Below are 11464 nucleotides of genomic sequence, written 5' to 3'. Positions count from 1 at the left end.
TTTCAATATATGAAGTAGCACAGCTTTAAATATATCACATTATTTTATACAAATACCTGCTTATTCAACTGGGTGTTTAAGGAATCTAGATATAGTATCTCAAGGGTACAACAGCAGATTCACACACTGGGAGTTGAACCCACAACCCTCTGCTCAGGAGTCCAGAGCCCTAACCACTACCGCCTGTCAGTAATTAAGTGATTTATAGCACTTAGTTTTTAATCAATTCACTTGTTAATATTTCACAATGCGCTAAAGTCTCCAATTTAAGGGCTGGGTAAAGAGATTTACCCAGATAACACCTGATTTATTTTACAGTACAGCATTAGAATCAAAGAAAACATAGGACCCTCAGTACTGCCAAAATTATAATTTCCATTAGAGATAATTGAAATACAAATTAGTTAAATAAATTAGACATTAAACCACACAATTAATGAATACATTAATATATATTAATACAGGAACAATTTGTATACATTATTTTTGACATATAGTCATAACTGATAATATATATTGTTTTCATTATAAAGCCAATTTATTTGTCATTCATGAATGTGACGGGCTTTAACAGGGCTCTTCATAGCTAATACTGTCCAATAAACAGTAGACTCAAAGATAAACGCACAAATTACATCAGACAATTAACAGGGAAGTCATGGTGAACTGCTTTCCGTGATTATTATTATTATTATTAAATACTATATTTAATTTATTAATCGTTATTTCATATATATATATATATATATATATATATATATATATATATATATAATAATAGATACATAAATAAATCACAATAATTTCATGTTAAATTGTCTGTTGTACTTCATTTTGACCACCAGAGTGCGCTAATAAGCGTCGTTGCGTTTTTCTTTGCTTCTAATGCTTTACCGTGACAAAAAATCGGCCTTTTCAGAGAAATCTCAAGCACCAGCCCCTTAAACGAACACATTTCAGTGACTCAAAACGAAACAATAAATGAACGAAAAACGCACAGTATTAGCCTATGTAGAGCACTCCTACCGTCCAACACAGTTATCAATTATAGAATAAGTAAAATACACTCACCTAAAGGATTATTAGGAACACCTGTTCAATTTCCCATTAATGCAATTATCTAACCAACCAATCACATGGCAGTTGCTTCAATGCATTTAGGGGTGTGGTCCTGGTCAAGACAATCTCCTGAACTCCAAACTGAATGTCTGAATGGGAAAGAAAGGTGATTTAAGCAATTTTGAGTGTGGCATGGTTGTTGGTGCCAGACGGGCCGGTCTGAGTATTTCAAAATCTGCTCAGTTACTGGGATTTTCACACACAACCATTTCTAGGGTTTACAAAGAATGGTGTGAAAAGGGAAAAACATCCAGTATGCGGCAGTCCTGTGGGCGAAAATGCCTTGTTGATGCTAGAGGTCAGAGGAGAATGGGCCGACTGATTCAAGCTGATAGAAGAGCAACTTTGACTGAAATAACCACTCGTTACAACCGAGGTATGCAGCAAAGCATTTGTGAAGCCACAACACGTACAACCTTGAGGCGGATGGGCTACAACAGCAGAAGACCCCACCGGGTACCACTCATCTCCACTACAAATAGGAGAAAGAGGCTACAATTTGCACAAGCTCACCAAAATTGGACAGTTGAAGACTGGAAAAATGTTGCCTGGTCTGATGAGTCTCGATTTCTGTGGAGACATTCAGATGGTAGAGTCAGAATTTGGCGTAAACAGAATGAGAACATGGATCCATCATGCCTTGTTACCACTGTGCAGGCTGGTGGTGGTGGTGTAATGGTGTGGGGGATGTTTTCTTGGCACACTTTAGGCCCCTTAGTGCCAATTGGGCATCGTTTAAATGCCACGGCCTACCTGAGCATTGTTTCTGACCATGTCCATCCCTTTATGACCACCATGTACCCATCCTCTGATGGCTACTTCCAGCAGGATAATGCACCATGTCACAAAGGTCGAATCATTTCAAATTGGTTTCTTGAACATGGCAATGAGTTCACTGTACTAAACTGGCCCCCACAGTCACCAGATCTCAACCCAATAGAGCATCTTTGGGATGTGGTGGAACGGGAGCTTCGTGCCCTGGATGTGCATCCCACAAATCTCCATCAACTGCAAGATGCTATCCTATCAATATGGGCCAACATTTCTAAAGAATGCTTTCAGCACCTTGTTGAATCAATGCCACGTAGAATTAAGGCAAAAGGGGGTCAAACACAGTATTAGTATGGTGTTCCTAATAATCCTTTAGGTGAGTGTATATAGTAGATGTATTAATTAATTTGGAGGTGTATTAATTAAATACTATATGTTATTTATTAATCTAGTTATTTCACAAATAAACTAATAAAACATATATAATATACATCACAAACATAAGTTCACAATCATTTCATGTTAAATTGTGGTGTAATTCTTAATTGTGGCCACCAGAGTGCGATCCTGAGCGTCGCTGCGTTTTTCTGTGATTCTAATGCTTTGCCGTGACAATAATCGGCCGTTTTGACACCTGACCCTTAGATGAACAGATTTTAAGATGAGGGATCAAACGCATAATATTATTCATTCGTATTACCTTCTAAGCTCTATACGTTATGAATGACAAATACGCTGGCTTTACACTCAACAATATATATGATCAATTACTATATATTGAATATAATGTATACAAGTGCTTAATAAGTAAAATTTGTAGGGTTTAATGATTAATTATATTAAATTTGTATTTAAACTGTATCTATTACAATTACTTATTTTTGGCACCAGGTTCCTGAGTGCGCAGGTTCATGATTTTGATGCTTCACAGTGACAAATATACAGCAGCCGTTTTCTGGGAAAGCTTAAGTAGCCATTATTTAATTTAGCAGGTTTTAGTGCATCAGACAATATTAAAATCGTTGGTAAAGCTTGGAATCATGACTAATGGTTTACATGTCCAAAAGACTATATAAAATTACTGATCACTAAGTAAAACTATATAAGAAAAATAATAGCCAAATCAGACCCTTGTCCAATGCATTTGTTTACACCAGTCTTTGCTGGGGTTTTGTGTGGATTACAGCGAGGTGTGCAGCTGCAGTCTGAGACTCGCACTGCAATGAATTTGTACTGCACTGTTGATCTAGAATCAGATTGACCTATATTCCTTGGTTTTACTTTATTTCAACAGATTGCCCTCTTTGGCAAAACTCACAGAAAATGATGCACATAAATGCCCCCCCACCCAATTTAAAACAAAAAACACAGAACCAGAACAAAACTGCTTCTAAAATTTTATTTACAAAAAAATATATATATTCAGAAGTTCAGTTCAATGCTGCACGGAAATGGAAAAACTAAACAAAAACAACACGCACTCTTCTTCAGATACAGGTACAAGTGATGATTTCCCAACACCTAGTACACACCCCTCACATGGAGTAGTGACTCTGAAACCATAGTTGTGGTCGGCAGCTTCCAGGTTCTGGATACTTACAGGTAGCAGCCTCTGCTGTCCCAGGGCTATCAGTGTTGGGTTTTAAAGATTTGACAATCAAAATCTAGTCTTCTTGTCCAGGAGCTACTTTCACAACTTCCAAGTGTTTGGCAGTTGCCCCCCCCCCCTGTATTAAACACAGGACAGCTGCAGACAGGCCCTGCTGACATTGCCCTCTACTGGTCCGATATAGTCATGTGACCGGAGCATAAGTGACGTTGTTCTGTAGTGGGCCTTTAAAAACTCTTCATACATTACAGAGTTGTTTAATTGGCAGCAAAACCATATGAAGGACTTCACAGGAGCTGGGGACAAAAAGCTTAATTGAAGGAAAAGATGACTTCAGTTTAGGTTCAACAGCAACGAGGAAAGAGGATCAGGCAGGATCAGGAGAATGGCAGGATCCTGGCCAAAAGAGCCAGCCTGGAGACGGGAGCGCCACTATCAGGAGAACGAGCAGGACTCCCGTGTACATGAGGGGGCAAACAATGCCACTCCTGGAGAGCCACAGTATCTACAGAGCTCTTAAGTGCCTCTACTTCAACTGCAAATTGGCTAAAATTTTGCAATTCAACATTTCCCATATGAGAAATTATAAAACCAGAGATGTACACCAGTAACAGACAGTAACCTTTGACCCATTGATCCCATAACAATTTCCACATGGTCACACATCCCTTCAGCTGATGGGTGAGCACGGTACCAGAGAAACAACCCTGCATGGTTCTCACTGCGGAGCTCTGGGTTTCCCCACCTTCAGAGGAACAGTTTTTTAAAGCTCCCTTGTTACTCATTCTCCATGATTTGTACCAATAAACATCACCCACACACACCTAAAAGAAAATGTAGAAAAACAAACCGAATAAAAAAAGTTGTAAGTATAAAATAATCTAGAGGTAATTTGCTTTAAAGCAGGGCTGGCCAACCCAGGTCCTGGAGAACCACAGTGTCTTCTGCTTTTGATAGATTTTTTAATTCAAACAACTAATGGCTTGATTGATTGGATGCGTTGGATCAGTCCTGATTACAACGTGCACAGCATCCGCAGATCTGGGGTTTACAGAGACTGGACACTGCAACTCTCCAGGACCAGCGCTGGCCAGCACGGCTCGAAGGGCATCTCCACCCACCACGGCCTGTCCAGCGCTCCAGGCCTCGCCGTCTCTAGGTCTCGATGTACTTGGCGTCTACTGTGTGGCTGTCTCTGATGGAGAAGGGAGTCCAGGCTGCAATCTGCATGGCGGCCACACACATGGGTACCAGGCAGACCAGGTAGAACATGGTGCTGTGGAGAGCCTGCAGAGAACTGGGAGAGAGAGAGAAAACAGACACGGGTAACTCGTATTTCAAACTATTTCAACACAACCCCAGTGGAAGAGCACTTGCAAAATATCCTGTGAGGCTGTCGCAGGCTGGAGTAATTTGCTTAAAGTTGCTAGGGTGATGCAATATTTTAATTGAAGGTAATGCATGACAGGAGAGATTAAAATGGCCTTTCTGCACATCCTCATTCCAAAGTAGAGCACTAGCTTGTTTGGGCCACTAGAGGGGGCCACGGCAGCAGTTTTGACCGCAGGACGGCGCACAGACGAATGTGGCGTCTGCAGGTTGGTGACACGCAGTCACACTGACTCAGGAATCGGGACGTCACTCTCCAATCCTTTCCATTCACACCATCCAATTAGAGAGAAAGGATGATTCCTGGAAATCTTTGTTGCTTGGCAGCCCAGCAGCTGACAAACAGGGGGGCAGTGTGCAGGGTAACGCATGACAATATTAACAGCTTAGACTTCTTGACTTTACAGAAATGGAGTTTCACTTTCGCCCTCTGTTCACTGTGCGAGACACTGCAGTCCATTAAGATACACACGGCTGAAACGGCTGACTGTGATTTAATGCCCTGTGCTCCAGTCACTGTTCTTTTAAGGTCTGCTTATTCACAGACCTTTCTGTAGCCTAGTTTTCTTAGGGGAGGGCAGGGGGGCACATCCCGATTGAACACATTTCACCTTGATCTTCACTACAAACTACATAGAATTAAATTTTCCAGTATACATACATGGTTATATATGTGAATATTTCCACTACGTCCAGTAACAATAATATTATTAATTATAAATCATAAAATACTTTATCCGGTTAAAATGCCAGGATGTAATCTACCACCTTGGTAAAGGACCACAACATAAAGGAGTGTTTTGAAATAGTTTTGAGGATCTTAAGAAAGGAAACGTATGTCATCTTAATTAACTCACAACAGGGGGGTGCTGCCACAGATGGAGCCCCCCCACAGCCCGTCACTGCTTCAGCACACAGCCTCTGAAATTACTTTGCGAAGACTCTCACACTGTGCTGACCTGCCTCTCACAGGCCCACTGGGTCGTTTTCGATTCAGTCCTACGCTCCACACGAAGGGGAGACGCAGAAACGCACTCGCTATCTAGTACTCTATTCTACCGTGTATTCTACAGTGATGTAGGAGGCATCTAGCTTTCTACAAATTAATCTAGTAGACAAACAGGCTCGGCAGTCAGAAACCGTTTAACACGCAGTGTGAAAGACTAGTCACACATCTTGCACAAGAACCCACAGTCGACTACCCGATGAGACGCACAGAATATGAAAATGGCACTGTCTCTGCAATGGCTGCTTTAAATACATACCCAGGGCTGCAGCTCATGAAAATACATTGAACCTGCTGGAGATTATTCTTACATTTAATCTTAAAATGTAGACATAAAATATTCCTGTATAGTTTCATATAATGTTTAATTTAACTGGAATTTTATGAGATTATTTTGAGGGGTGTACTTCTAATCGGCATTTATTTCTCAAAATCCTCCTTCATTGAGGTGAAGAGAGAGGGGAAGCAGACAATAGTCAGACCAGAGTGTAGTCCACAAGACATTGTGTCAATATTAGACAAGTTATTAGACAAATATTACACACTATTGACACAAGCACCTTTGTTTTTAAAATTTCCTGTCACTCTACTTTCCTGGCAGGTGGTCTACACACAGCCCCGGCTCCTCCCCACCGCTCCATGCTGCCGATTACAGCCTGCAGGAGGAGGGTGATTAGCAGACTGTCCAAAGGGCAAAGGTCACAAGCACAGCAGCAGCTCTGTGCTCCACATCACAGCGGATCAAAGGTCAGCCGCAGCGGGGAGCACAGCCAGGGTGTGAGGGTTACTCCTAAACCAGTGCTCATCTTACCTGAGGTCTGCAGCAGCTCCTACATCCTTCAGTGTCTCGTAGCCAAACTGGTTGAGGGTGTTGACAATGAGCATGGGTGCCAGGGACTGGGCAGGCTTGGTGAAGAGAGCATTGGTGCCAAAGACCATGGAGGACAGCGGGGAGCTGGGCGGAAATAAAACCCACAGCCTCAGCGAAAGACAGGGTGCTGTGGCACACTAGGTGAACTAATGGGATGGGTGATCCCTCTGAAAACTGTACAACACAACCCTGGCATTTTAGCCATTGTGGCTCATTTGGAACATGCTGGCCGAATTAAGGAATTAATTATTGTTAATAATAGATAAATCAAGACTGTTGAGCTTTGTGCACACTGAGAAGTAAAGAAAGAGTGAGTTAGAAAAAGAGAAGACAGATGGAAGGAAAGAACAACAAAGAGGTCAAGAGAAAGAGAGAGAGAAGTAGGGGGAAAGAGAGAGCAGAGAGGAAGAGAGCAGTAGAAAGAAGATGAGAGGTAGGCCGGGAGGCAGCCAGCAGTGTGGACTGGAGGGTCCACCTGCGCTTGTTGCTCTGCAGGTCAGCGTCGATGATGTCGGCCAGGGGCAGGTTGAACAGGCTGAAAGCGGCCTGGACCAGGACCCTGCAACACACAAGGACAATGCAGTCAGAGTGACAGGGGCTGCCCGCCTGGCAGCTGACCATAGTGAAGAGGCTCTAGGCTGCATAGTGTGCGGACCTCCCACGTTCTGCCGGGGGCTGGCAACGTCACCGAGGCCTCCTCCTCAGAGCACCGTCACTCACATGTTGGTGGTGAGGAACAGAGCCAGGATGTAGTAGTGCTGTGGGCCCAGCAGCAGCATGACCCCCGCAGCCCCCACCTCCAGGTAGAAGGTGAGCAGGATGAGCCGGTAGTATCCCACTGTCCGCAGCAGCCTCTGACTGCCCAACACCACCATCTGCACAAACACAGGCCACACTGATGAGCACTGCAGCATTCAGGGCCGAGGGCTGCAGCAGCGGGAGCCACGGCACAGGGCCTCTTGTCAGTTGTGTCGAAATGAATATGGGTGTACATCAAGGAAAACAAATGTAGGGTCAGTAATTTTAACCAATCTGGTTACATTGTACACTTCTCTGCTTTAAAATAATAAACTCAAAATAAAGGCTTTATCTCATTGTGATCTTGGATTAATGTAGAAAAATGATAAAGACCATGGAAGATAAATAAATAAATGTGTGTAAATTTGGTCAAACAGCTTCTGCATTCATACTGGGGTAATGTTTAACCAAGGCCTGCTGTGCCGTGAGCGTGTCTCCGCAGTACCTGTGGGCAGATGAACCCGGCCCCATACATCAGACTCTTGGCCAGGGGGGGGAGGGCGTCTCTGGGCACCAGGTGCTCTGTGAAGATCATGGTGAAGTTGTTGCAAAAGGCCACCATGAAGACCTGGAAGAAGTTCATGGTCACGAAGCGCTGGAAGTCCCTCTGGGTCAGGATCTGCCATGTCATGGAGCAGATGGAGGTCAGGGAGAGGCCAGGAGGGCTAGAGGAGCTCCCCTGCGGTGCCTCTTGCTCGGCCTTGCTCCCCTGCCGTGCCTCGTAGCGGCTCTGGCTGTGCAGGCCGGTGTAGAGCATGCACCCGCACGCCAGCAGCGCCACCAGCACCGTGACCGCTTGGAAGGCCGGGAAATCGTCCATGTTCCCCGACGCCAGGCCACAGACCAGCACGCTGGAAGAGCCCACCAGCGATGCCACCTGGCTGTACTTGATGAGCTTGAGGCGGCTGTGGTGCTCGGAGGACATCTCGGCGAACAGGGCGCACTGGGATAGCAGCACAAAGGTCAGCATGCCGTCAAAGGCACACAGCGCAACCAGCAAATGCACGCCGCTCAGCCAGTCGCCTGCCGCGTACGCCCGCCATGGGAACCAGGCAAGCAGGAAGGACAGGGCGTAGAAGGGCGCCCCGTACAGGATGGCCAGCCTGCGGCGCGAGCAGCACGGCACACTCGAGTTGTCCTGGAGGTAGCCAAACAGGGGGTCGTTCACTGCGTTCCAGATCATGTAGATCACCTGCAGGAAGGGGGGGCACAGGTGAGGAGCCTGGGAACCCTTACTGTGAAGGAGGACTCTGTCATCATCCTGCTAATTAAGTTTTTTGCAACAGCCTTCAACTGCAATCCAGCCCAGCTCCCTGTATCCATACAAACGCAATATATAAACAGTACTGCATACGGATTACATATACTATAGTATTGTAAACCTTTTAAGTAGCCTAAGATGAAAGCACCTGACAAAAGAAACCATAGGTGACAATATTGAAAATAATAGAAATAGCCCCAGATAATCAAGGAGCGGTTAAAACAAGCGCTGAAACGACCGGATGGGATTCTCTTATTATTTGACTAGTAACACACAGGAGCCAGATGTGTCCCTCCTTTCATTGGGAATTTACATTGTCTGGGCTTTCAGAAAATGGCTGTAATGATTATTTTTTTAAATATATATTGTCAGTTATTCATAAGACTACAGGAAATCAGCAAATGCTCACAGCTGGACCAATACTTTGTGATATCCATGGGACAAACTCCCACATGTTTAAGCCGGATGTGAACAAAATCAGATTTAACTGCTCTTGCACAGCAGACTAGACTTCCAACACAGCTCATTTTTAAGAGCACTGCACTTCCTACAGCACATCCCTGCGTTTCCTGTGCCCTCTGGTGTGCTAATTAACCCAGGTGGGATTAAGATTTTCCTTTGGTGCCACACATTACTTCTCCCAAAGTCCTGGGTATGGGTATATGATGAAACCCCTGCTTGGTGGTTTGTAAGAGCAGCAGCTACTCTAATGACTTCAGCTGCCTCAGACCTAAACATCAGTATGTTGAAACACTGCGCTGACAATCCTTCCTACCCTGATGCACTTTCTATAGTCCACAGAGGCCAGACTCTCCAGTGATTATTTTCTTTGCAACAACAGTACAGTCCTGAGTTTGAGGACTTTTCAGACAAGACACTGCAGAGACCGGTACTCCGCACATGGCCTTGTACTGTGAAAGACAACAAGTGGAAGAAAAAAGGCAGGGAAACAGCTCCCGGACTCTTACATAAACCTTTAGGTCTTTCTCCTTTCCTTGGCCACAAAGCCAGAACTACACTTCCTTATTAAGTGAAGCGTGCACTACACTTTGAAAATCCCTTTAGTACTGAGTTGACTTAGCTAGGCGGATCAACTGGGTCACTTCAAGCTGCTAAGATTTAGTGTCCTCTTACATACACGACCTGCAGACTTAATCCATCAGCTCCAAGAAATATTTAATTAGAATGCCATACATATGAACAATTAAACATTTAGACGTTTCTTATCAACAAACTCAAACCTTTAACAAAGCCTCACCTGCGACTGATGGAAGGCGGCTTCAGAGATCTTGTACTTGTTTAAGAAGAGCTTCACGTAATAGAAGCTGAAGATGCTGTTCATCATCCCGGCGCCCAGAGTGGTCATGGAGTAGGCCAGGGCGTCCGGATGGACCCCGAACCTGGACAGGGCCTTCATGCTGCCCGCTCTCCTGCTGCCCCGAGCGGGTTTTCCCGAGGTATCGTGCGTCCTGGCCCGGGAACTCATCCACAGCCGCCAGTTAGGCCTCCCAAACAGGGCCAATACCAAGGGTTAGACTTTCCTAAAACACAGGGGAATGATTTAAACCAGGATGTGTGGACAGGACTAGCTCCTTAATATAGTCAGTCATTGATAATAAATATATATTGCAAAAACAGTACATATACTAGGAAACAGTGATGCTGCACACACAGGACTTTCCTCACAGTCAGTCCTCAGGTACACAAGCAGCGCACATTTCCGCAGTTCTGCATGGTGCAATCCATGCGCATCTTCACATGACGTTTCCACCGACATGCTTTCCCTACACAAACCGGATCTGCAACACATCCGTCCGCAGGTCTTGAATGAATTGCCAAGTTACACTAGCATCAGAAAAATGTAAAGACCAGACTCACAGTTAAATATCAAGCAGAAGCTGGGAAAGCCGCCCTTCATTTTGATTGTTAACTTATATAACAACTGTAAAACATTAACCTTGTGCTCTTGTGGGTCTAAATCGTGGTATAACAGACATGAAACGGCACTTCACAATAAAAAGTCACATCTTAACAGCAGAGATAAGTTACCTGCATTGAAATAAACTCCTCTAATATAATAGACAGTTCATGTTGGTGTAAGTTTCGCGCTAAACGTGGGGATTATCTTGCTTTTTACTACGAGAAATACGACGAGCATCTCAAGCAACTTAATTAATAATAAACGTAATTGAAACATATTTTACCAAGTAAAATGAAGGAGGGCTGTTTAAACGTTGTTCATCCTCTCGCTCTTGACAACTTTAAACACAATGGAGACTGACCTTTAAACATTCAAATGTGTACAACCGAGGCTCCCATAGTGTTGTGATTTTCAACATTTATTGTGACGAGCAGCAAAACCACTGCAAATAATGAAATGCCTTCAGTTTAAACAGACTTCTAGCAATATCTTACGTATCACGTTCATTATTTTCTGGCTTCTCCCTGCAACACAGACGTATTGGGTTAGAACGATTTAAATTTCATCCAAAACATACGGATTTGCTGACAATCCTCCACAGCGTCGCATCACGACTGACTCCAGCAGGACACCAGGAAGTGGGTGGAGCCCAAATACAAGAGCCCGCCCATCCCCCTTGCTCATTGGCTGACGATTCTAGCCCGCCCTTTCGCATTCTG

General features: G+C 44.3%; 1 protein-coding gene across 5 annotated transcripts; it reads right to left on the bottom strand.

The window, feature by feature from the left end:
* Positions 1–3275: 3275 nt before the first annotated feature.
* On the bottom strand, positions 3276–11405 carry mfsd13al (major facilitator superfamily domain containing 13a-like). Of its 5 annotated transcripts, none has more exons than XM_066689454.1 (7): positions 11323–11405; positions 10083–10365; positions 8009–8755; positions 7486–7640; positions 7241–7324; positions 6706–6849; positions 3276–4796 (listed from the first exon to the last, which is right to left on the bottom strand). In XM_066689454.1, exons 2-7 carry the CDS (start codon positions 10308–10310, stop codon positions 4655–4657), a joined length of 1500 nt encoding a protein of 499 aa, XP_066545551.1. In that variant the 5' UTR covers positions 10311–10365; positions 11323–11405; the 3' UTR covers positions 3276–4654. The 5 variants fall into 5 exon arrangements, with proteins under 5 accessions (XP_066545551.1, XP_066545553.1, XP_066545552.1 ...); XM_066689456.1 differs by having other exon boundaries at positions 11240–11340; XM_066689455.1 differs by lacking the exon at positions 11323–11405 and adding an exon at positions 11029–11312.
* Positions 11406–11464: the final 59 nt, after the last annotated feature.

This window comes from Amia ocellicauda, chromosome 17 (genome assembly GCF_036373705.1).
Source record: "Amia ocellicauda isolate fAmiCal2 chromosome 17, fAmiCal2.hap1, whole genome shotgun sequence".
In the NCBI taxonomy this organism is placed as follows: domain Eukaryota; kingdom Metazoa; phylum Chordata; class Actinopteri; order Amiiformes; family Amiidae; genus Amia; species Amia ocellicauda.
The sequence above is the reverse complement of the archived record's forward strand: the minus strand, read 5'-3'. Positions and strand labels throughout refer to the sequence as shown.

Bases quoted from the DNA above. Each gene is read 5' to 3' on its own strand.
- mfsd13al (XM_066689454.1), bottom strand. From the start codon at position 10,310: ATGAGTTCCCGGGCCAGGACGCACGATACCTCGGGAAAACCCGCTCGG. The intron at 8,756-10,082 runs GTGAGGCTTTGT...CCCTTCCTGCAG, and splicing joins CCGCCTTCCATCAGTCGCAG to GTGATCTACATGATCTGGAA. The intron at 4,797-6,705 runs GTAAGATGAGCA...TCTCTCTCCCAG, and splicing joins GGAGCTGCTGCAGACCTCAG to TTCTCTGCAGGCTCTCCACA.